The sequence below is a fragment of the Nerophis lumbriciformis genome, linkage group LG31 (genome assembly GCF_033978685.3).
Source record: "Nerophis lumbriciformis linkage group LG31, RoL_Nlum_v2.1, whole genome shotgun sequence".
Classification (NCBI taxonomy): domain Eukaryota; kingdom Metazoa; phylum Chordata; class Actinopteri; order Syngnathiformes; family Syngnathidae; genus Nerophis; species Nerophis lumbriciformis.
The window spans coordinates 2300001-2326882 of NC_084578.2; the positions used below are offsets into that span (position 1 = coordinate 2300001).

The 26882-nt window shown below is 42.5% G+C and overlaps 2 protein-coding genes across 4 annotated transcripts in view; one reads left to right on the top strand and one right to left on the bottom strand.

Annotated features, from left to right (window-relative positions):
* Positions 1-11106, bottom strand: part of mphosph8 (M-phase phosphoprotein 8) — a 68630-nt gene extending 57524 nt beyond the window's left edge. Inside the window, exons 1-5 of one of the 2 annotated variants that reach the window (XM_061926104.2) lie at positions 10819-11092; positions 5385-5540; positions 2537-3547; positions 2287-2383; positions 1-115 (exon numbers count right to left, since the gene is read on the bottom strand). The exon at positions 1-115 is cut by the window's left edge and continues 149 nt beyond it. In XM_061926104.2, coding sequence (XP_061782088.1) covers positions 1-115; positions 2287-2383; positions 2537-3547; positions 5385-5540; positions 10819-10920 — 1481 coding nt within the window. In that variant the 5' untranslated portion in view covers positions 10921-11092. Of the gene's footprint in view, positions 116-2286; positions 2384-2536; positions 3548-5384; positions 5541-10818 lie in introns of both variants that reach the window. The other variant, XM_061926103.2, reaches the window with a different exon arrangement.
* LOC133574072 (intraflagellar transport protein 88 homolog) overlaps positions 10630-26882 on the top strand; it is a 37547-nt gene continuing 21294 nt past the window's right edge. The window contains exons 1-6 of one of the 2 annotated variants that reach the window (XM_061926106.1): positions 10630-10691; positions 14994-15202; positions 15274-15345; positions 15407-15466; positions 24340-24390; positions 24473-24539. In XM_061926106.1, the coding sequence (XP_061782090.1) occupies positions 15122-15202; positions 15274-15345; positions 15407-15466; positions 24340-24390; positions 24473-24539 (331 nt within the window). In that variant the 5' untranslated portion in view covers positions 10630-10691; positions 14994-15121. The remainder of the gene's footprint in view (positions 10692-14993; positions 15203-15273; positions 15346-15406; positions 15467-24339; positions 24391-24472; positions 24540-26882) is intronic. The other variant, XM_061926105.1, reaches the window with a different exon arrangement.

A 26882-nucleotide genomic window follows, 5' to 3' on the forward strand; every position in this document is an offset into this window, starting at 1 on the left:
CTCTCCCGGCGCTCCCGGGAATCGTCCCCGGGCCTCGGCTTGGTTGCCGAGTCCTGTGCTTCCCTCTCGTCGCTGTCCAGGCTGAAGCCGTAACCCTGGCTGGGCTTGGAGACCACTGGGGGCGGGGAGACACATACTTCAGACCCAAAGAGAACTTCAGTTGAGGGACTGAGAGACAGGCTTACAATACTCCAGTGGTGCAATTGTTACTCTGGTGATTGCTACGATATGCTGTAATGTAACCACTACATGAATTTCACTTCTTTCTTTGACAGTTGGTTCCAATTTCCAAGGGAATTTCCGACTTTTTTTAATTCTCTTCATATTTGCGAGTACATGGAAACAGCATGTCCTATGAACATACTAGTTTAGGACAAACAAGAAGGTTTTGTTCTTAATTACTGTTTAAAATTCAAATTACAGAAGGGCGAGTCAAAAATAACACCTTCATTTTCTAAAAGTGAGCGGGTATAAACTAGATGTGTCTAGATAATTTATCCTTTGTTTTTTTTGCACTTTTAAAAAGGTAAATGAAAAAAATAAATGAATAAAAACAACATTATTAAATCACTCAGATATAATAGTCTGATTATTTATCAACAACAGAATACATGTTGACCTTATTTAACAAAATGCATTTTGTGTATATTCTATCACAGTATATCATTACATCCATGAATAATCTAAATAAAATAAACACTCATTTAATCAGATGTAGTTAAATGAATAAAATATATCCTTTAAATGTTATATGTTTCCGTCTCTTTGTTGCACCTATCAAGGATATTTCTTTGTATTTTTTTTTTTTACTTAGGATACGATACCGATATCGGAGACTTCAGGATCGGTCGATACGACACTGAACCGGTGCGATATCAACAGCTGTATCAGCAGGAATCGTACGTACTTTGTGAAAGGTTTGATCGAGTTAAATTTTGTACAATAGTCGTAGGTATGAAAAACACTAACCTTATGACAGACCTACGCTGGCTTTAAGTTAAAGTGGTGTGGTAAGTTGTTTTTGGAGAACCAAGTTATTAATAGTAATTATTTAAGTTAGTCTGCTTTGCACACTCTTGGCATTCTCTCGATGAGCTTCAAGCACACCTGTGAAGTGAAAACCATTTCAGGTGACTACTGTCGGAGGCAGATATTTACATATATCCGAATTTAAGTTGTACTTCTTTTATTTCATAGTCATATTTGAAAACAGCTCGTGTTTTCCATTTCTTCTCTTGCTGCTCTGTCTGCAAGTAAACTGTGTGTGTTAACCTTGAGTTCTTTGGAATGTGTTTTGACTAGCATTTGTTTTGTCTACAGAGAGGGGACGAGAGAGAGGGTGGTGGGATCGGGAAGACAGACCATTTTTGGCGGCGCGATAGAATGTTCTATGCTAGACTGGTCTCAAAAAGTATATTTGCAAAGCTTTGAAAATATACAACAAAATACCTATTCTGTCTCTGGTGGTTTTTCAACTCAGCTTTAAGTGTCGTAAAGAGCTTGGGAGCGAATTGTGACTTGAATTCCCTGGGAGGAACAACTGGTCCAAAACGCAACACTACCTCTTGAAGCTCTTGGAGAGAATGCCAAGAGTGTGCAAAAAAGTTATCAGAGCAAAGGGTGGCTATTTTGAAGAAACTACAATATAAAACATGTTTGACTCTATAAATAAACTTTGACGCAATAAATGTGTAACTTGGAGCCAAACTATTTTGACATAAATTGTGTGCTTACCCAAATAAACCGGGAAAAACGTCCCCGGTCAGCTGGACCAAACATACAACTATGCATGGAGTGAGTCACACTTTATATTGATCATGACACACACATATTACAGACACTGTAATATGATTGTTCATGTTTTTCACTCAGTACAGATTGGTGTTTTATCGCATTGTGTTGAGCATTACAAGACGTAGAAGCTAGCTTACCTCTTGCCGTAACAGCTAACAACGTAGTGCGACGATGTGTTACTACGCTAGAAAAAGAGTTCCTCAGTGTTCACTCTTACAATAACAATGTCACTACAGTTTGGTTATTGTACAAGTTACAGAACGTAAATGAAGTATTGTTGATGCTTTTTGAATGCATTTTTAAAGTGATTAAGAGGTAGAATTGATTGCTAACGTTAGCTGCAATGCTAGCCACCAAGAACGAACCAATTTTTACAAATTGGAATACAAAAAAAATTACAAACTTTTTGTCTTCTTGTCTCTCATAATGATTGCTAAACAATAGACACAATTTCCCAAAAGAAGTGCAGTTCCCCTTTAAAAAGGTGCATACCCTCCAATGGCTTGGTCTTGGCTTCCGTCTTTTCCGGCTCCTTCAGCGAAGGAGGCTCTTTGATTGGCTTGGAGACCTTCTCAACCTTTCCAAGGATCTAAAAAGTGAGAGATAAGAACAGGTGGACACATGGTGTGAGGATGTTCTGGTTTTGTCACAGTGTTTTAGAAACAACAAGGAAGGAGGCGCTCTCTTACTTCCAATAAACCATGCAGCCCTCCCTTAAAGACTCCGAATGTCAGCGTCTTACCTTCGGGGCTTTGTTGCTGTTCTTGTCCGAGGCGGGTGTGTGCGCCGGTGGCCTGCGGGGGGCTCGGTCCTTCGCCTCGCAGTTCAGCAAGAAGGTCTCAAAGAGGTTGGTGGAGCTTTTGGCCTCTTTCTGCCCCGACGACTCCTCTTTGGCGGCCTCGTCCTCTTTGTGCTTGCCCGCTGTGGCCAGCGAGGACGTGGAGGCGGACGAGGGTGTTTTGGCGGCGGCCGAGGTCCCCTCCTGACTTTTGCTCTTGGCCTTCTTGTGCAGGCTGGAGCTGTCGCTGGAGTCGGACGAGTGCGGGGCCGCCTCCTCCCTGCCTCTGGACGTGAGGCTCTTCAGTTTGTGGAGGCTGCTCTCTTTGAGCGAGAAGTCGCCTTTCTTGCTCTTCCTGTCCAGGATGAGCTCCTTGATGCCCTGCAGCTTCACGTCAAACTTGCCCTTCTTGTGTTTGGCCTTGTCCTCCGTGCGCGTCTTCTCCGGGGGCTTGGCGGACGTCTCGGCCTGCGCGTCCTCCTCCAGTTGGGCGTCGGAGAGGCCTTCGCTTCGGTCGTCCTCGAGGGGGCCGGCAGGGCCCTCGTCTTCAGAAGACTCCATCTTGCGCTCCTTCTTGGCTTTCTTCTTCTTCCCCTCCTCCCCTCGCTCCTTCCTGTGCTTGCCTCCATCTTTCGTCTTGTCTTTCTTGGGTTTCTTGGGCGGGGCCGGCTCGTCGTCCTCGTCATCCGAGTCAATCAGACGCTTTTTTTGCTCCGCCTGTTTCTCCTTGGGCTCGGGAGTGGAGGGCGGCACCGTCTCCTCCTCATCGGTGTCCGGCGCCGGCACGGGCTTGAACTCATCCCTCCACTTGTCTTTCTTCTTCTTTTTCTTCTTCTCCTTTCGCGGCTCCTCCTCTTCTTCCCGTACCTTCTTTTTCTTCTTCTTCTTGACGGGAGCTTCGCTCGGACGATCTTTGTCACTGTCGCTCTCTGAGTCGGCGTCAAACAAGTCGCTCTTTGTAGGAAGCGGTTTCGGCTGCAGAGAGAAGCAAAAACTCTTGAAATATCCACCTTGAACCTCGTATAAAGTTACAGAAGTCATATTTTGTACCAGCGATATTCTAAGAACTCCGGCTTATTAGTGATTCCCAGAGCCCCAACAAAGTCTGCAGGGTATAGAGCGTTTTCTATTCGGACTCCAGTACTCTGGAATGTTCTACAGATGCTACCTCAGTAGAAGTCCCATCTTAAAACTCATTTGTATACTCTAGCCTTTGAATTTACCCTTTTTTAGAACAGTCGATCTGCCGTCTCTCTTCTTTTCTGCTCCTCCCCCCTCTCCTGCGTGGAGAGGTTATTAGGTGACCACAGATGATTGCGCTCGCTGTTCAAAGTCAGGACCCGGGGTGGACCACTCCTCTGTGCATCAGTTGGGGACTGTCTCCATGCAAGATGATCCCTGCTGGCCCCACTATGGACTGGACTCTCACACTATTAAAAAGATCCACTATGGACTGGACTCTCACACTATTAACAAGATCCACTATGGACTGGACTCTCACACTATTAACAAGATCCACTATGGACTGGACTCTCACATTGTTAACAAGATCCTATATGGACTGGACTCTCACACTATTAACAAGATCCACTATGGACTGGACTCTCACACGATTAACCAGATCCACTACACATCCGTTGCAACGGTCGCCCCACATCTGCGGTCCCCTCCGAGGTTTCTCATTGTGCCCATTGGGTTGAGTTTTTTCTTGCCCTGATGTGGGATCTGCGCCGAAGATGTCATTGTGGCTTGTGCAGCCCTTTGAGACACTTGTGATTAAGGGCTATATGAATAAACTTTGATTGATTGATTGAACTAAAACCTTAATTACCTGAAAGCTACTCCCTTCACTTGTAGTCTTATTCTGTATAGTCCGGAGAACCACCGTCCGCTACAGGAGAAATTTGGTCTATTTATTTATATCTTCTGCAGAAAGGACCAGCCCAAATGATAAAAAAAGAGTGGACCTAAAACAGAACCTTGAGGAACACCACTAGTATAGTTCTAGCAAACACTCTTGGTGCAACTTAGACACATCATCAGTGTTGCATCCTGGGTTCATTGGGTGTTTCGAGTCTCACAACAGACACCCTCGCCCAGGTGACCCAATCGGGATTGATCAGGTGCCTAAGAAGCTTGAGTAGCCCACGGATCCTCCCGCTTGATCCGCAGCCATCTTGACGCCTTTTTCTGCTGCCTCCGTGATGTCTCTGATGGCTTTCCTGTTCTGCAGACCCTTCACCTTGACTGCCCTGATGAGAGACTGGCCGACAAATCCTCTACACCCGACCTCCAGTGGGTTGCATCGGGTCCTCCATCCCCTGCCAGCTCCTCTTACTTGGCCCTCTTCCTCTCGAAAACATCCTCCATCTAACTAAAGCAGTTGAACAAATGACTAATGACACGTGAGGTATACCGAGTACCTGTATATTTTGGTACCGGTTCCTAATTAGGTCGGCCCATGAGGACCGTGAACATTTTGGACTAACGATATTGCTATCGGTATTTTTTTTGTTCCAGCTGTCACTTTCAGGTCAGCTGCCGCACAGTAAAATCAGCTTTGAATAACGACAAATAAGGGAGCAACACCACACAAAAGTTTGTAACAATGTGTCCTCAAAGTCACGTTTGAATTGAACGCACTTTACTCACAACCACAAACCTTCATTAATCCACGGGCCAATATTAATCCACTCAAAAAGGTGAAAAATGGAGGTAATATAATAATCCATAACGTTGCTCTGAAGCAATACAGCATCCACTCAAACAGTCTTTCAGTTCCTTCTGTCAAAACCGTTGAGTCGGGACTTACCACAAACTTCTTGGCCTCTGCTTCTTTCTTGGCGTCCGTGGCGGCCTTCTTAAACGCTAACAAGACCTCACGGCAGTCCTCCAGGTGGGCCTCAGGCTCCCAGGTGTCGTCGTCGGAGCAGTAACCTTTCCAGCGCACCCTGTAGAGCACCTCGCCCTGGAACACATTTCACACAGCCCATGAGCAATACTAAAGTCATCATTTGCAACCTCGAAATGATCATTTCAGCCCTCACGGGGTTTCCCCCAAGTGTAAGGTAATTGATCGTAGCGGCCGGCCACGGCAAAATAAAAGCCGGCGCCACACCTTAAAAGTGAAGGCTTCTGATATGAAAATAAATGAAATCTAATGTGTTGTAGAGTCCAGAAGAAGTCAAGTCTGACGCACTTTCACTTTCACTTCATTTCAATCTGATGCAAACAACAGGCCCAATTCCAACTTGTATTCACACTGGGGTTGTCTTGGTACCGACATTATGGTATCAGTACCGGCATCGATATGCATTTTGATACTTTTCAAAATAAAGGGGAATACAAAAAAAGGTAAAGAAGAAACCGAATGTTGTGATGATGCAAGAAATATGCACCGGATTGTGTGAGGCGAAGGCAGCCTGTCTGCGATGTGGACGTACCGTAAATTCCAGTCTATAAACCGCTACTTTTTTCCTACGCTTCGAACCCTGCGGCTAATTCAAGACCTTTTCTATAGTGCATATAGTTGTTTTTTAAACAAGCAAATACACTGAATAGATGTGTTATTGTTTGTGCTACGGCGCCATCTTTTGGATGACTTCCATCACCGCAGTGTCCTTCCGTTTAGTGCTTTCGACCTGAAGTACAGTTTTCTAGCCGTCCGTAGCGTTTCCACTCATATGGCCTCTTCATTCATCACTCCAAGCAACGTGTGTAAGTTTTACAATTTAGCTAAAAACAATTCTTACCTACATAGAAGTGTTTTCATGCATATTTGTACGTGCTATCATAATGTAATGATGCTAGCGTCGTTAGCATTAGCTAGTACACTAGCACATTTACGAGTGTCTGTGTTAGTATTATTAACTTACATTCTTTTTGTATTGTTTCACTTACAGGAATTCCTCAGTAAATTCGCCAAAATGTCTGCGTGGAGTTATTGAGTCTGTTTAGCTGATTGGAGAGCTAGCTCGCGCAGCTAGTGGGTCCATGACCATGACTTCTGTTTTGTTTGATCAACCGTTTTACTGCCGGGTTACAGACACCGTTTGGAAACAATTAAGATAAGTAAATAAACATTTACAGACTATATCTGTGTAAATAACTCATTTCACAACGTATATACCTGCAACTTACAGTCCAGTGCAGCTAACACATGGAAAAATCTATTTTTTTCTTTCTAGAATTTAGTGGGTGCGGCTTATATACCGCGGTGCTCTCTATAGTCCAGAAAACATGTTACATGGTACATTCGAGGTATACCCGAGCAAATATTACAAGCGACATATACATATATATATATATATATATTATATATATATATATATATATATATATATATATATATATATATATATATATATATATATATATATATATATTAGGGCTGCAACTAACGATTAATTTGATAATCGATTAATCTGTCGATTATTACTTCGATTAATCGATTAATAATCGGATAAAAGAGACAAACTACATTTCTATCCTTTCCAGTATTTTATTGGGAAAATAAAAAATACATTTTTACAAAAAATTGCCTCTGCGCATAGCATAGATCCAACGAATCGATGACTAAATGAATCGCCAACAATTTTTATAATCGATTTAATCGATTAGTTGTTGCAGTCCTAATTTATATACATATACATATGTATATATATATATATATATATATATATACACACACACACACACATACATACACACATATACATACACATATTTGCTGCTTATTGTGCAATGCTCTTTGTAAAGATTGTTTTTATCCAATCAATCCACTTTATTTGAATAGCACATTTAAACAACAAAAATGGTTCCTAAGTGCTGCACAACAATATTAAGAACAACATTCAAATATTATCCTTAGCTCCACCAATGACTGAATAAAAACAACAAAAAATAAATATAAAACCAATATAAAAATAAATATGATTAAATACGATTTTAAAGTGTAAAACCAATTAAAGGGTAACATCAATGTCCTTCTTGTATCTAACCATCACAGTCTTTACAGGGTAATAACCATGAATGATTTTAAAAGATATCTCTTTGACTTTGTTGGTAAGTAAATACCTGTTAGGAAGGGACCACGTTTTGACCCAGCAGATGTCATTCACAACATTATTCCAGAGAGCAATTAGATAGGAGACACACACAATTATTTTGGAATAAGCTGTGGATGTTTCTGTTATTTTTCTGATCAAAGCAAAGTTTCTGTGTTGTTGTTGAGTGTCTGTGCTGTCTAGAGCTCGGCAGAGTAACCGTGTAATACTCCTCCATATCAGTAGGTGGCAGCAGGTAGCTAATTGCTTTGTGGATGTCAGGAACATGGTTTGTCGTGATCACAATATGCAGACGACAGCGGGAGGCAGCGTGCAGGTAAAAAAGTATCTAATGCTTAAACCAAAAAATAAACAAAAGGTGAGTGCCGCTAAGAAAAGGCATTGAAGCTTAGGGATGGCTACGCAAAACGAAACTAAAACTGAACTGGCTTCAAAGTAAACAAAAACAGAATGCTGGACAACAGCAAAGACTGACAGCGTGTGGAGCAGCAGACGGCATCCACAAAGTACATCCGTACATGACATGACAATCAACAACAAAATAAGAAACACTACACACAGGAAAAACAGCAAAAAGTCAAAATAAGTCAGGGGGTGATGTGACAGGTGGTGACAGTACACCTACTTTGAGACAAGAGCTATAGTGATGCATGCTTGGTTGGTTATGGTTTGAATTTATATCCGACAATTGCGAGAACTACTTTTTACTGTCAATATCGGCTGCTGATGGTTAGATACAAGAAGGACATTGATGTTACCTGCACCTTATGTAACATGCATCCAGAGACATCGGTTTTGGACTTGTGAAAGCACTCCATCACTATGGCAGGCATCTGTCGCTTCATCCTGGACAATATTCATCACAAATTCGTGCTTTGTTTTAAAAATTTGCTTTTTGGATTTCCACTGTATGAAAAAAAAATTGAAAAGGAATTTTACCTTTGCAACCTCATTATACTATTGGCTAAGTTTTATATTCATAAGTGTAAGTTTCTCAATACCTGACCTGTTTATTGTGCCTTTAAAAGAGAATTAGTACTCTATGTTAAAACACTCTCTACCTCTAACAACCAAAAAGCTGTGAAAACGACGATGCTGTGTTCCAAATTTTAATTATTTACTGAAATTGTGAGAGCCTATGGCTTTGCACTTATGTATATATATATATATATATATATATATATATATATATATAAGGGCTGTAACGACTAATCGATTATATCGATTAAAATCGATTATTAAAAAAATAGTTGGCGATTAATTTAGTCATCGATTCGTTGGATCTATGCTATGCGCATAGGCTACTTTTTATTTTTTATAAACCTTTATTTATAAACTGCAACATGTACAAACAGCTGAGAAACAATAATCAAAATAAGTATGGTGCCAGTATGCTGTTTTTTCCCCAATAAAATACTGGAAAGGATAGAAATGTAGTTTGTCTCTTTTATCCGATTATTAATCGATTAATCGAAGTAATAAACGAAAGATTAATCGATTATCAAATTAGTTGTTAGTTGCAGCCCTAATATATTTATATACATATATATATATACATATACATACATATATATATATATATATATATATATATATATATATATATATATATATATATATATATATATATATATATATATATATATATATGTATGTGTGGGGAAAAAAATCACAAGACTACTTCATCTCTACAGGCCTGTTTCATGAGGTGTTCCCTCAATCATCAGGAGATTTTAAAATCTCCTGATGATTGAGGGAACCCCTCATGAAATAATCACCACGCCCCTACACCAGCCTGTACCCACCCACTCTGTGCCCTATATAAACCATGGTATGTGAATGCTCCCATTAAAATCTCCTGATGATTGAGGGAACCCCCTCATGAAACAGGCCTGTAGAGATGAAGTAGTCTTGTGATTTTTTTCCCACACACATATATATATATATATATATATATATATATATATATATATATATATATATATATATATATATATATATATATTGCATTCTATTTTAGTTACTTTGAGTTTACAACTCCCTGGCGCTGTTTTGTACTGTTTTTGATTATTATTTCTCAAATGAGGGCAGCACGGTGGTATAGGGGTTAGTCCCGAGTTCAATCCCGGGCTCGGGATCTTTCTGTGTGGAGTTTGCATGTTCTCCCCGTGACTGCGTGGGTTCCCTCCGGGTACTCCGGCTTCCTCCCACCTCCAAAGACATGCACCTGGGGATAGGCCCCTCCCACCTCCAAAGACATGCACCTGGGGATAGGCCCCTCCCACCTCCAAAGACATGCACCTGGGGATAGGTTGATTGGCAACACTAAATTGGCCCTAGTGTGTGAATGTGAGTGTGAATGTTGTCTGTCTATCTGTGTTGGCCCTGCGATGAGGTGGCGACTTGTCCAGGGTGTACCCCGCCTTCCCGCCCGAATGCAGCTGAGATAGGCTTCAACACACCCCGCGACCACAAAAAGGGACAAGCGGTAGAAAAATGGATGGATGGATTTCTCAAATGTTTGTAAATGTTGCAATTTATAAATAAAGGTTTATCCATCCATCCATTTTCTACCGCTTGTCCCTTTTGGGGTCGCTGGAGCCTATCTCAGCTGCATTTGGGCGGTAGGCGGGGTACACCCTGGACAAGTCACCACCTCATCACAGGGTCAACACAGATAGACAGACAACATTCACACACTAGGGACCATTTAGTGTTGCCAATCAACTTGTCCCCAGGTGCATGTCTTTGGAGGTGGGAGGGGCCTATCCCCAGGTGCATGTCTTTGAAGGTGGGAGGGGCCTATCCCCAGATGCATGTCTTTGGAGGTGGGAGGAAGCCGGAGTACTCGGAGGGAACCCACGTAAAAAATTAAAAAATACAAAAAACAACGGCACATTATTTGCGGATTGTAATTACTGGTTTGCTAAAAATATTTTTAACCCAATTAGGTGAAATTAAATCTTTTCCCACGGCACACCAGACAATATCTGACGCGGCACAGTGGTTGAAAAACACTGATCCAGATCATGAGATATTGTCGCTGCATAAAGGTGAGCAATAAAGGCCTCTGTGGTGATGTTAGTTAGGCTCCATAAAGACCTAAGTGGTGATGTTGGGCTCTATAAAGGCCTCGGTGTTGATGCAATATGTTGTTAGCATGTAGCTAACTAGCCTCACCTCCTCCACTCGCATTTCAATGATCCTCTCCACCTCGTACACATCTTCCTCCTCGTCTTGCTCGCTTTCCACGGGCTCCTTTTTCACTATCACGCCCTCCATTGCGGCGGCCGGTAGAGCCAAGTGCGGTGTCGAGGCCGTGGTCGAGCAGCAGCGACGCGGGGGTGGATGGAGCTGTGGCCTCGGCGACGAGCTAACAGGCTAAGCTAACTGGTTAGCACGGGTTGTCGCTACCGAGCTAGCTCACACTAGCCCCGCCCCTCACTGTGATGCCTTCATGTGCAAGTCGGAATTTCCAGCACGGAGCCCGTTAAATCCAGGGGTGTCCAAACTTTTTCCACTGAAAAATCAATGCATGCGGGCGCCATTTTGATATTTGTCATTTTCAAAACCAATATATACATTTATATACTACAATATTTATATACTACAACATTTATACAAGAGGTTCCGCAGCCTCCGTAGCAGAATCTCCAGGTTCTGTTACAGCTTCTTCCCTCAGGCCATAAGAGTCTTGAACGCATCATAATAATCCCCTCAATTCCCCCCCAAAAATGGATGAAGTGGCTGGAATATAAAGAAAATATAACATCCATAAACGTGGATGCATATGCAAAAGTGCAATATATTTATCTGTACAGTAATCTACGGTGGCAGAGGGGTTAGTGCATCTGCCTCACAATACGAAGGTCCTGAGTAGTCTTGGGTTCAATCCCGGGCTCGGGATCTTTCTGTGTGGAGTTTGCATGTTCTCCCCGTGACTGCGTGGGTTCCCTCCGGGTACTCCGGCTTCCTCCCACCTCCAAAGACATGCACCTGGGGATAAGTTGATTGGCAACACTAAATTGGCCCTAGTGTGTGGATGTGAGTGTGAATGTTGTCTGTCTGTCTGTGTTGGCCCTGCGATGAGGTGGCGACTTGTCCAGGGTGTACCCCGCCTTCCGCCCGATTGTAGCTGAGATAGGCTCCAGCGCCCCCCGCGACCCCAAAAGGGAATAAGCGGTAGAAAATGGATGGATGGATGGAGTAATCTATTCTTCTATTTAGAAGCTTAGAGGTGACAGAGCTTTCGCCGTTGCTGCTCCCAAGCTCTGGAACGACCTACCTCTGAGTGTTAGACAAGCCTCCTCTCTTCCTGTTTTTAAATCTCTCTTAAAAACATACTTTTATTCCATGGCTTTTAACACTGAGTGATATCCATCCTGCAATGGCGCCCCATAATACACCTGCTGTGAACCTGTTTTTATGTTTTTATTTATTCTATTTTATTTATTTATTTTTTATCATGTTCTGTTTGTGTTGTGTTGTGTTTGCTCGGTACTCGTTTTATCTTTTAACCTGTCCATTGTACAGCACTTTGGCTACCCCTGTGGTAAATTATAAATGTGCTTTATAAATAAAGTTGATTTGATTTGATTTGATTTGATTTATTTATATCTGCACATTATTGCTCTTTTATCCTGCACTACCATGAGCTAATGCAACGAAATTTCGTTCTTGTCTTTACTGCAAAGTTCACATTTGAATGACAATAAAAGGAAGTCTAAATCTAAGTCTATATATTACAACATATAGGTTCCCCTCAAGTTTTTATTTTATTTTTTTAAATATATATTTTATTTTATTTTATAAATCTTTATTTATAAATTGCAACATTTACAAACAATTCAGAAATAATAATCAAAATAAGAACAAAAACAGTACAAAACAGGGAATTGTAAACTCAATAAAGTAACTAAAATAGAATACAATATATATATATATATATATATATACCGTATATTACCAAATAGTAGCCCGGGCGTTTATTTCACAAAATCGATTTTGGAGACAGGCGTTTAAAAGAAGAAGGCGGTTATTTGTACAAGGCTTTTATTTATTTTTGCACCAGCCTGCACCAGGCCATTATTTGGTTGCAATGGTTACTGTTCAGTATTTTTTTTCGTACAAAAAACTTTAAATGTAAAAGCTATCGTAAACATACAAAACAAAAAAACAAGAGATCAACATGAGGTAGGCTATCAAAAGACAAGAGATCAACAAGGCCTTAACATGGCAGTAGTGCAACAATTGTCAAATAGAATAACAATACTAAAAATAAATATACTTTTTAAATAAAGCAACCTACCGGGAAAAATAAATTATGGTACCAAACCCACCATAAAAACAGATCAATAATACTATTAATTAAATAAAGCAGCATACAGGAAAAATACAATTATGGTACCAAGTACTCTATAAAACCATCAAAACAATAATACTGCAGCAAACGCAACCCCAGTAGCATTTTAATCTAAATTATGCAAATAACAGCCCATGGGCGGCTATTTGGACATAGGCGGTTATTAGGAAGAGGCGGTTAATTCACAAAATGGGGTCAGACCCCGGGCGGCTATTAGGACATGGGCGGTTATTTGGTAATATACGGTATATATATATATATATATATATATATATATATATATATATATATATATATATATATATATATATATATATATATATATATATGTCTTAATAAGGTTATCCAAAAAATAGTGCTCGATACCGTAGTAGAGCGCAATATATGTATGTGTGGGAAAAAAATCACAAGACTATTTCATCTCTACAGGCCTGTTTCATGAGGGGGTTCCCTCAATCATCAGGAGATTTTAATGGGAGCATTCACATACCATGGTTTATATAGGGCACAGAGTGGGTGGGTACAGGCTGGTGTAGGGGCGTGGTGATTGGCTCATGTGTTACCTAGGAGGTGTTTCCGTCTATGGCGGCATGCTGTTACAATTTCGCTGCGCTTGTTGAGGGATGACAGGTCTGGACGGTAAATAATAAACAGTTTCTCTTTCAAGCATAGGTTGCATCTTTTATTACCACTATTGTAAGGTGTGCTGGATGCAAGAATTTGCCATGTTATTGAATATTCAACATTATTGTCTTTGAGGTCCCAAATGTGTTTGCTGAGTTCTGTGGTATTCCGCAGGTTTTGGTTCCTGAAAGAAGCCTTGTGATTGTTCCATCTGGTTTTAAACTCTCCCTCGGTTAATCCTACATATGTGTCGGATGTGTTAATGTCCTTGCGTGTTACCTTAGATTGGTAGACAACTGATGTTTGTAAGCACCCCCCGTTGAGAGGGCAATCAGGTTTCTTACGGCAGTTGCAGCCTTTGTTGGTTTTGGGGTCGCTCTGTCTGGGGGCCGACGGCTCATTTGCAATTGTTTTGTTGTGGTTTGAGATAATTTGTCGTATATTGTTCATGCAGCTGTAGCTCAATTTAATGTTGTTCTTGTTGAATACTTTTCTTAGGTTGTTGCCTTTGGGAAAGTGTTTGTCAATCAGAGTGAGGAATTTGTGGCCAATATTAGTTGAGACGTTTTTGCTGTATGGGGGGTTGTACCAGATGATGTTTCGTTTTCTGTTCTTTTTTGGTTGGTTTCCTGGCATGGGTTCATAGGTGAGGGTGAAATTGTATCCGCTTTCATCAAGGCTTTTTTTTCACGAAATCCAACACAACACTCCAATACGTGCACCATGACAGCAACCACCCACCCACCACCACGAAAAGAATACCTACCGGAATTAATAAAAGGCTATCGATGCTGTCATCTAGCAAAGCTGAATTTGACCAAGCAACCCCCCCGTACCAAAAAGCCCTTGACTCTTACCTCAACCCTTGACTAACACCCTCCCCCTTCCACATCCCACCTCCCCGGATTATAAATAACCAAATGTAAATAATCAAATGTATTTCTAATGTATATACTTGTTCTTATGCTATCTGAACTCACTATGTTCTCTGCTCGCTGTACATATCCTACCAAGTCACACCTACACTGTTTCAATGCCCATTTCTCTGAAGATGCCATTGTTGATGACTGAAGTGCTGATATCAACCAAACCCTCCTCATCCCACCCCCCGGATTGTAAATAATGTAAATAATTCAATGTATATACTCTGATGATTAACTGTTGTGATGACTGTATTATGATGATAGTATATATTTGTACCATGAATTGATTATGTGGACCCCGACTTAAACAAGTGTAAAAACTTATTGGGGTGTTACCATTTAGTGGTCAATTGTACGGAATATGTACTGTACTGTGCAATCTACTAATAAAAGTTTCAATCAATCAATCAAAACGACACACACAACAAGCCGTTTGCGTCATCAAGGGTCACGTGACATGACAGCATGAAGGTGGCAGGCGATGATGTCATAAAGGCCTCCATGTCCCTGCTGCAACGGGCTCAGCTTTTGTCGGCTTTATTTGGCAAAGTAGCCGACCTCCAAGAAAAGCCAGATGAACAACCGCAATCTCCCCGCCGAGGAGGATGATCTCTACTCTGGCTACAATGACTTCAATCCACTTTTTGACTGCAAGGTGACTTTTTATTCTTTCCGTTAGTTCCCGCACTGAAAGTGTGAATAAATGAGTGTTTTTTTTGGTTGAAGGAGCTGGAGAACGATGTGGGCTTCCAAGAAGCCGTCAGGAGCAGTCAGGGAAGAAAGCCCCTCATGCAGCCGGTGTGTTCTTAAAGATGTTACACTTTTTTGACAAGGCTCACAGAGTCCTCACATTTTCTAGATTATTGGACATCTTCCTGACATCACCACAGGGGGGCGACCTTTAAGTTCTTCCTCTGGAGTAAGTACACTGTCTTACACTACATTGCTGCTATTTGCCAACAAATTAACCAGAGGTGGGTAGAGTAGCCAGAAATTGTACTCAAGTAAGAGTACTGTTACTTTAGAGATTTATTACTCAAGTAAAAGTAAGGAGTAGTCACCCAAATATTTACTTGAGTAAAAGTAAAAAGTATGTTGTGAAAAAAACTACTCAAGTACTGAGTAACTGATGAGTAACATACACACACATATCATATATATATATATATATATATATATATATATATATATATATATATATATATATATATATATACACTATATATATATGGATGAAGTGCTAGCTGTCTGGGGTCGGGACCCGGGGTGGACCGCTCGCCTGTACATCGGTTGGGAACATCTCTGCGCTGCTGACCCGTTTCCGCTCGGGATGGTTTCCTGCTGACCCCACTGTGGACTGGACTCTTACTGTTATGCTGGATCCACTATGGACTGGACTCTCACAATATTATGTCAGACCCACTCGACATCCATTGCATTCGGTCTCCCTAGAGGGGTGGGGGGGGGGGGGGGGGGGGGGTTACCCACATATGCGGTCCTCTCCAAGGTTTCTCATAGTCATTCACATCGACGTCCCACTGGGGTGAGTTTTTCCTTGCCCTTATGTGGGCTCTGTACCGAGGATGTCGTTGTGGCTTGTGCAGCCCTTTGAGACACTTGTGATTTAGGGCTATATAAATAAACATTGATTGATTGATTGATATATATATATATATATATATATATATATATATATATATATATATACACACACATATATTATATTTATTTATTTTGCCGTTTTTGTTTACATGTTAAAGGTGTTTTAATGAATATACATGCATGTTTAACACATATAGATTCCTTTCTTTCATGAAAACAAGAATATAAGTTGGTGTATTACCTGATTCTGATGACTTGCATTGATTGTAATCAGACAGTAGTGATGATAACGTCCACGTTTTCAAATGGAGGAGAAAAAGAGTTCCTCCTTTCTGTGTAATACCACATGAAAGTGGTTGGTTTTTGGCATCTCATTTGTCCAGCTTCCATATTCGTTTTTATACACTTTACAAGAAATACATTGGCGGCAAACTCCGTAGCTTGCTAGCTTGTTTGTGCTGGCTTTCGGAGACTCTTATTTTGAAAGCGCAGGCGCGATGGAGCGGCACTTTTATTGTGAAGACAGGAACTGTGCAGTCAGTCTTTAGGCTTTTGACGGGATGTACGGTTGAAATAAAAAATGGTCTTTTTTCCTTCACACTTTTGATTGATTGATTGAAACTTTTATTAGTAGATTGCACAGTACAGTACATATTCCGTACAATTGACCACTAAATGGTAACACCCGAATAAGTTTTTCAACTTGTTTAAGTCAGGTCATGTGACCACCTGGCTCTGTTTGATTGGTCCAACGTCACCAGTGACTGCATCTGATTGGTGGAACGGAGTGAACGTCACCAGTGACTGTATTTGTTGAAACGCAGGCACTATGAAGGTCTGTCTGACGGACCAAAACAAACAAAGCGTGCATTAACAGATCGATAAAAATTAGTAGCGAGTAGCGAGCTGAATGTAGATAAAAGTAGCGGAGTAAAAGTAGCGTTTCTTCTCTATAAATATACTCAAGTAAAAGTAAAAGTATGTTGCATTAAAACTACTCTTAGAAGTACAATTTATCCCAAAAGTTACTCAAGTAGATGTAACGGAGTAAATGTAGCGCGTTACTACCCACCTCTGAAATGAACACATGTATAAAATACATTTAACATTGGTTCAAATCAAATATTACACAATAACAATTACAGGCTTGTCAAAGCATCTTCCTGCTGGAAAATGTTGAGTCAATTAACTAGTAATACTGGATTCATAGCAGCACTTTTTCCCTATTCAGGGTTCACCACACATAACCCATTTACAATTTAATCACAATTGTGAATATGCCAGTGAGCGAATGAGCAATGTTTTGGAATATTTCTGTCATGTCTGTGTAATCATGTTTTGTTTAGTTATAGGACTCTTTAGTTTCTGTCTTTTCACTCCCTTGTCTTGTTTCCATGATTACCCCATTAGTTTCACCTGTTCCACGTTTGGACTCATTGTGCACTCTTGATTGTCACCATAGCAACCCATTAGTTTTCACCTGTCACGTCACGCACCTGTTTCACGTCTTGAGTCACGCACCGAGGCTAGCACCAGTAGCAGCACCACGGCTAGCTGCTCCAAGGCTAGCTCCACGGCTAGCACCTGTCGCAGCTCCACGGCTAGCACCTGTCGCAGCTCCACGGCTAGCACCTGTCGCCGCACCAAGGCTAGCACCAGCTCCACCACGCCAAGTTCCACGGCAGACTCCAGTACCCGCACCACGCCTAGCCGCATCATGCCAAGCTCCGGTACCAGCTCCACGCCGCCAAGCACTGCCAAGCCAAGACCAAGACCCGCCATGCCAAGACCAAGACCCGCCATGCCAAGACCAAGACCCGCCATGCCAAGACCAAGACCCACCATGCCAAGACCAAGACCCGCCATGCCAAGACCAAGACCCACACCAAGACCAAGACCTACCTACTCAGTGGCCTAGTGGTTAGAGTGTCCGCCCTGAGATCGGTAGGTTGTGAGTTCAAACCCCGGCCGAGTCATACCAAAGACTATAAAAATGGGTCCCATTACCTCCCTGCTTGGCACTCAGCATCAAGGGTTGCAATTGGGGGTTAAATCACCACAAAATGATTCCCGGGCGCGGCCACCGCTGCTGCCCACTGCTCCCCTCACCTCCCAGGGGGTGATCAAGGGTGATGGGTCAAATGCAGAGAATAATTTCGCCACACCTAGTGTGTGTGTGACAATCATTGGTACTTTAACTTTAACTTTAAGACCAAGACCCACACCAAGACCAAGACCCACACCAAGACCCACACCAAGACCAAGACCCGCCATGCCAAGACCAAGACCCGCCATGCCAAGACCTAGACCCGCCATGCCAAGACCTAGACCCGCCAGACCAAGACCAAGACCCGCCATGCCAAGACCAAGACCCGCCACGCCAAGACCAAGACCCACGCCGAGCTTCGCCGCCTGACTTGCTTCGCCGCCTGACTTGCCACGCCGAGCTTCCACGCCTGCAAAGATGACGACGCGCCTGTCTCCTCGTCGGCCACGGATATGGCCGCTACCTGGTCGCCCGCCACGCCAAGTGCGCCCACCTCCCAGTCGCCCACGGATGTGGCCCGTCCCGGGTCGCCCACCTCGCCTGCTGCAGCGGCGTTCCACTTGCCGCCGCCACATGACTATGCCTCGATGGATTCGGGGCCACTTGGGCTGGCGACATCTGTCAAGACTTGGACTTTGGCTTGGTTTGTTCTCCCGTGGTGCAAATGAACATTTGGACCAGACATGGCTTGAAGGTGAAGACATTATTTATTTTACACTAACAAAGGAACAAAAAGCGCGCTGAAGGCGGAAGTACAAACTTGACTAACGAAACAAAAAGACTTGCACGTGGGCAAAAAACTGTGAACAATTAAACAAAAAACACTAACTGTGGCATTAATAGAAAAAAAACGTACTTGGACAAGGCATGAAGTGCGCAGAGGTAGACAGAGTATGAATGCGGGAAGTCAGGGGTGTGATGTCGCCAGGGAGACTTCCTGGCAACAATGGCTTTAAATAATAGTGACATGATTAAAGACAGGTGCGTGAGTCGTGAGGGCAGGTGAAAACTAATGGGTTGCTATGGTGACAAACAAGAGTGCACAATGAGTCCAAACGTGGAACAGGTGAAACTAATGGGGTAATCATGGAAACAAGACAAGGGAGTGAAAAGACAGAAACTAAAGAGTCCTATAACTAAACAAAACATGACTTAAAACAAAACATGATTACACAGACATGACAATTTCCTCCAATTGAGACGTCAAATATCATCGATGTGTATGCTGTGGACAGAAGAAGGGAAAAAAAAGCGAGAGAAAATCATAGAAACTTCCAAACCCTTATACACTGTATTGCCAAAAGTATTTGGCCACCCCTCCAAATGATGAGAATCAGGTGTCCTAATCACTTGGCCCGGTGTATCAAATCAAGCACTTAGGCATGGAGACTGTTTCTACAAACATTTGTGAAAGAATGGGCCGCTCTCAGTGATTTCCAGCGTGGAACTTTCATAGGATGCCACCTGTGCAACAAATTCGGTCGTGAAATTTCCTTGCTCCTAAATATTCCAAAGTCAACTCATACTTGCCAACCTTGAGACCTCCGATTTCGGGAGGAGGGGGTGGGGGCGTGGTCGGGGGTGGGGCGGGGCGTGGTTAAGAGGGGAGGAGTATATTGACAGCTAGAATTCACCAAGTCAAGTATTTCACACATATATATATATATATATATATATATTAGAGATGCGCGGATAGGCAATTATTTCATCCGCAACCGCATCAGAAAGTCGTCAACCATCCGCCATCCACCCGATCTAACATTTGATCAGAACCGCATCCGCCCGTTGATATATATCTAATATAGACGATGCAAGGCATTAGTGAGGTTATAAAGCTTTTGCCTGTTAAAGAAAGGAGACTGATCCAATGCAGCACAGACATTCGCGTGCCACGCTGTCACGACCCAGACGCACACCAGTGCGCAATCATATGGGAGCCGCGCTGAGCGCACCTCCAAGCGCGCCTCGCTGCCGGCGATGGCCGGGTATGGGCCCGACGCTCCAGCGCCATCCATTTTCAGGGCTAGTTGATTCGGCAGGTGGGTTGTTACACACTCCTTAGCGGGTTCCGACTTCCATGGCCACCGTCCTGCTGTCTATATCAACCAGGGTGAGCCCCACCCCTTTCGTGAGCGCACTGCGCGCGGAGTGACCCCTGTTACGCGCCCCCGGCAACAGGGGTGGCGGGCAGGTAAGCTGCGCGGGCGGAGCGCGCAGAGTGACCCCTGTTACGAGCCCCCGGCCACGGGGGTGGCGGGCAGGTAAGCTGCTTACCTGCTGCGCGTGACGCCGGCCGCGGCAAAGGCGGACAAGGCGGGGTGTCGGTGCGGTGGGCGCGGTGGTGACCCTGGACGTGCGTCAGGCCCTTCTCGCGGATCGCCTCAGCTACGGCTCCCGGTGGGGCCCTCTCGGGGGAAGGGGCCTCGGTCCCGGACCCCGGCGAGGCGTCGGGGGCCTTCTCCGCTCCGTAAAAGTGTCCATCTCTCTTTTTTTTTTCTTCTGTTGTGGCATATGCTGCAGGTGCCTGCTCGTTTTTCGTATGTGGGTAACAACATTTAACTATGTATATATATTTACCAATTGGTTTAACTGCCACCCGCCTGAATCTATTTAAAATCAAATTTTTTTAAATTTCAATCGCCCGACCCGACCCGACCCGACCCGCTGATAAAATCTAATTTTTAAAAATTTCATCCGCCCGATTCGCGGATAATCTGCGGACTCCGCGGTTGTGCCCGCAAACCGCGAGACGCGGATGAAATTAAAAAAAATTAGATTTTATCCGCGGGTCGGGTCGGGCGGTTGAAAAAAAAAAAAAAAAGATTTTAAATAGATTCAGGCGGGTGGCAGTTAAACCAATTGGTAAATATATATACATAGTTAAATGTTGTTACCCACATACGAAAAACGAGCAGGCACCTGCAGCATATGCCACAACAGAAGAAGAAAAAAAAAAGAGATGGACACTTTTACGGAGCGGAGAAGGGACGCCTCGCCGGGGTCCGGGACCGAGGCCCCTTCCCCCGAGAGGGCCCCACCGGGAGCCGTAGCTGAGGCGATCCGCGAGAAGGGCCCGACGCACGTCCAGGGTCACCACCGCGCCCACCGCACCGACACCCCGCCTCGTCCGCCTTCGCCGCGGCCGGCGTCACGCGCAGCAGGTAAGCAGCTTACCTGCCCGCCACCCCCGTGGCCGGGGGCTCGTAACAGGGGTCACTTCGCGCGCTCCGCCCGCGCAGCTTACCTGCCCGCGCAGCTTACCTGCCCGCGCAGCTTACCTGCCCGCCACCCCTGTTGCCGGGGGCGCGTAACAGGGGTCACTCCGCGCGCAGTGCGCTCACGAAAGGGGTGGGGCTCACCCTGGTTGATATAGACAGCAGGACGGTGGCCATGGAAGTCGGAACCCGCTAAGGAGTGTGTAACAACCCACCTGCCGAATCAACTAGCCCTGAAAATGGATGGCGCTGGAGCGTCGGCCGCCCATACCCGGCCGTCGCCGGCAGCGAGACGCGCTTGGAGGTGCGCTCAGCGCGGCTCCCATATGATTGCGCATTGGTGTGCGTCTGGGTCATGACAGCGTGGCACGCGAATGTCTGTGCTGCATTGGATCAGTCTCCTTTCTTTAACAGGCAAAAGCTTTATAACCTCACTAATGCCTTGCATCGTCTATATTAGATATATAACAACGGGCGGGTGCGGTTCTGATCAAATGTTACATCGGGTGGATGGCGGATGGTTGACGACTTTCTGATGCGGTTGCGGATGAAATAATTGCCTATCCGCGCATCTCTAATATATATATATATACATCCTGAAAATATGCAAACAAAACTGTGTTAAGATAATTGATACTTCAAACTTGTATAAATAAATATTAAGGAATGTAACATAATTTGGCTTCTGAGAGTTTCAAAATGTAATGAATAAAATGCTAAAGTTGTTGATAAACAAGCAATTATTTTAATAATTAAATATGTTCATTTTAAATGAATTATTATGATAATTTAAAATCAATTATTTCAAATATGTTTATTTTAATGTATAATTCTATGGCTTGATGTAATAAGGAGTCAGGAAAAAATACAAATAAAAATACAATTAATTTTGATGTTTTTAGCAAAATATAGTAAACATGTATTTAGTTTTTTTTTTTTGTAAATTATTAAATATATTTATTTTTAGGTAAGATAAACATAATAATACCATTTATCTCTAGTCTGGATGATTTAGTTCTTGTCACCCTGTTGTCCTCCCGTCATGAAAAAAGGCTGTCCTCACTCAGGTCCGCATGGAGCTGGAGGGGGCGTGGCTTCCAGCTCCGGCTGAAAATCGGGATATTTTCGGGAGAATATTTGTCCCGGGAGGTTTTCGGGAGAGGCGCTGAATTTCGGGAGTCTCCCGGAAAATTCGGGAGGGTTGGCAAGTATGACTTTATTATAAGAAAAGTGAAGAGTTTGGGAACAACAGCAAGTCAGCCACCAAGTGGTAGGCCACGTAAACTGACAGAGAGGGGTCAGCGGATGCTGAAGCGCATAGTGCAAAGACTTTCTGCAGAGTCAGTTGCTACAGAGCTCCAAACTTCATGTGACCTTCCAATTAGCCCATGTACAGTACGCAGAGAGCTTCATGGAATGGGTTTCCATGGCCGAGCAGCTGCATCTAAGCCATACATCACCAAGTCCAATGCAAAACGTGGGTTGCAGTGGTGTAAGGAGACGCCTTCTCTGGACTGCACTTCATCCATGGCCACCGGACCTGTGCCCCCCCCCCCCCCCTCAAGGAAAAGGGGAGCAGAGGAGAAAAGTAAAGAAACGGGCAATATGCGCATTCGTATAGTTAGGAGGAGATGCCTCATTTAGCGCAAAAAATTAATCTGGTTTGAGCCAGGTTTCGCTAAGACCAATGACGTTAAGATTGTTGTCTCTAATGACCTCATTAACTAATAACGTTTTGGGAGACAATGAGCTTATGTTTAAAAAGCCCATATTATAAGTATTGGGCTGTTTTGACGAGTTTTTGTTTAAATTATCCGTAGTAGAAATATTAATAATGTTGCGTTTATTATACGTAGTGCACTTTAAATAGTTTCGACCATATCTAGGAATTGATACGACGGGAATTTTCAGATTGTTTGCTTGATGCTGCGATCGACTGAACGCATCATGATTTGCCACCTCAGTAGAATGCATATCTCCCCCGGACACATTCACAACAGAAAACACATTATGTGAGTTGTGTGTTATTCTAAGAAAATTGCTATGCGTACAGGAATTATCCAGCCTGGTGCTGGCTAGTTCTAGCTTAACTGACTCCTCACCCGGACTAGCAGGCTCTGTAATTGCCTGTGACCGGGCTTGCTCTAGTGTAGTTAGTCAAATGTGACTTAAACAGTAGTCTATGTTCTTAGACAGGATGATGGCGCCTTCCTTTCCAGTGAAAGGAACTTTGAATGCTCCAGGTGACCAAAACATTTTGGACAATTCCATGGGATGGCACTTTAACTTCATATGCGAGTAAAGGCAGGTGGCCAAATACTTTTGGCAATGTAGTGTATCTGCTTCGGGAATGTAAGAAGAGAGAGAAGGGTTGGACTGAAATAGCACTAACATCTGATTGTGAACTGGAATGTTTTGGTTAAATGTTGAGAAAGGCAGCAATACAGCATCAATCACGAAAGAAACACATTTGGAAAGTAACCTTTGACTAGAAGACAAATACAATATAAATTAGTGCTCTTCGGCATCACACCAGTCTCATGTTCTTGGGCTGCGTGGGGATAGGGTGTAAGAAGAACCAAGCACAGCAATCTCCGCAGGGCCTGAGGAATTTAGTAGGGGTCTCTAAAAGTGATATTTAGACAAAAACTGGAAAATTCAATGAAGAGAAGCAATACAACATAAATCACATCAGGACTGTTATTAAGACTAACATTGTTGTTGGACTAGAGATTACTGAAATATTCATTTCAAAACCCCAACCACGAATAGGCGAGGCTCTACTGTGCTGTAATCTGATTCATGATCTCAGTAGTGTGCACAATTATTTATGCGAGTGAGCATTCAGAGCAGATGATGACGTTCTGATGTACAAAGTTGAATGCTGATTGGATTTCAGCAAAATTGCTAATGAGTGCTTGCCTGTAGTCTAGGACCCCCATGCTGCCCATTAGCAGACCAGTGACAGGAGCCGTGCAGGTAAGAGGAGCTAGTTGTGTCATAGTCCACCCACATGTCTGCAGCATGGAAGTATAAAATACACTTATTTCTTCTACTCCAGCAGAGTAGTGTCGCTCGCCCCATGTCAGCCATCAGTGCAGCAGGTTACTCCTCCTCCCCGACCCGCTGTGAGTTCCATATTCAGCACTTCTATTTCTCCTGTCACGCAGCGCCTACCTTGAAAAAGCCCGAAGACGGATAACACTGCTTCCATTTACACCACCTTTGAGGCATCAACTGCCAGGTTTAAGCACCGAACTATCTATTAAACAGAACAAGAAGCAAGGAATCAGGCAGAGACAGAGTTACATTTTGCTCATGAGGAGAACGCATGGATCTGCACACTCAGTTACAGTCTCACTCTACGCTCCTCTATTTATTTAGTTCAGGACGTTCCCTAGTTACATCGCCGAGGCTGCTTCTAAAGGGAGGGGTCACACATTATGCGAGCAGCTCAGCACGCACAATACGTGATTATTCGGAACGGAAATGTGCTGGGGCCGTTGTGATTGCGCCCTGTCTCTGCTTTGTCTGCTTGCTGTTGATATGCCTTGTCTTTGTTGAGGTGCTGGTTCGTCCTTTGGCTGTTAGTAGTGATGGGTTGATGAGGCGTCATGAAGCGTTTCGACACATTGCAAAACTATATTGATACTGTGTCGATACTGTGTCACTAAATACTGACATCTGCTGGACATTAAAAATCCCTACAGACAACCTATGGACCGACTCAACTGACACTGATTTGATGCCCTAGTACAGGGGTCACCAACCTTTTTGAAACCAAAAACTACTTCTTGGGTACTGATTAATGCGAAGGGCTACCAGTTTGATACACACTTAAATAAATAAATATATTGTCATTTGTAAGTTACACATAAGTGTGATTCAAACAAGAATAGCTAAATAAATACATTTATATATATAAAAAAAATGGGTATTTCTGTCTGTCATTCCGTCGTACATTTTTTTTTTCCTTTTACGGAAGGTTTTTTGTAGAGAATAAATGATGAAAAAAACACTTAATTGAACGGTTTGAAAGAGGAAAAAACACGAAAAAAATTAAAATAAAATTTTTAAACATAGTTTATCTTCAATTTTGACTCTTTAAAATTCAAAATTCAACCGACAAAAAGAAGAGGAAAACTAGCTAATTTGAATCTTTTTGAAAAAATTAAAAAAAGAATTTATAGAACATCATTAGTCATTTTTCCTGATTAAGATACATTTTAGAATTTTGATGACATGTTTTAAATTGGTTAAAATCCAATCTGCACTTTGTCAGAATATTTAACAAATTGCACCAAGCTATATTTCTAACAAAGACAAATCAGTATTTCTTCTAGATTTTCTAGAACAAAAATTTTAAAAGAAATTCAAAATACTTTGAAATAAGATTTAAATTTGATTCTACAGATTTTCTAGATTTGCCAGGATAATTTTTTTGAATTTTAATCATAGTAAGTTTGAAGAAATATTTCACAAATATTCTTCGTCGAAAAACCAGAAGCTAAAATATTTATTATTCTTTCCAATAAAAAATTTTTTTTTTTACTTGAACATTGATTTAAATTGTCAGGAAAGAAGAGGAAGAAATTTAAAAGGTAAAAAGGTGTATTTGTTTAAAATCATTTTTAAGGTTGTATTTTTTTCTCTAAAATTGTATTTCTAAAAGTAATAAGAAGCAAAGTAAAAAAATAAATGAATTTATTTAAACAAGTGAAGATCCATCCTTCCATTTTCTACCACTTATTCCAAGTGAAGACCAAGTCTTTCAAATATTTTCTTGGATTTTCAAATTCTATTTGAGTTTTGTCTCTTTTAGAATTAAAAATGTCAAGCAAAGCGAGACCAGCTTGCTAGTAAATGAATCAAATTTTAAAAAATAGAGGCAGCTCACTGGTAAGTGCTGCTCTTTGAGCGACTGATCTGGTCCTTACGGGCTACCTGGTGACCGCGGGCACCGCGTTGGTGACCCCTGCCCTAGTATATACAATAATATAAACCAAGTCATCGTATTTCATTTAGGATTATTTCATATCTTCATTTAAATAAAAGTATATTTGTATCTTTTTTAGATACAGTCAATAAATAATGTGAACATGTATCATAACATGGAAATCTAAGAGAACGTGTTGTGGATGATTGTGGACTGGGAACTTTTTTAATTTTATTTTTTTACACATTTTTATAAAAAATAAATAAATACAAGTTTTTCCGACGTATTACATTTTAGACGATTTCTCTTCTTAGTTATTATTTCTCCGGCTGTAGAAAAGAGCCGCTCACAGGGCACAGAGGAGGCGACACAGTTGGCGTATCGGTCACGTGACCAAAACAGCTCATGATCGGTCACGTGACTTTCTAAAAGCGGTACGCGCACCGACACAGGGTTTCGCTCTATGAGCTCGACGCATGCGCCGATGCATCGGTGTTGCCGGACCCATCACTAGCTGTTAGCAAGCTGAAAGACA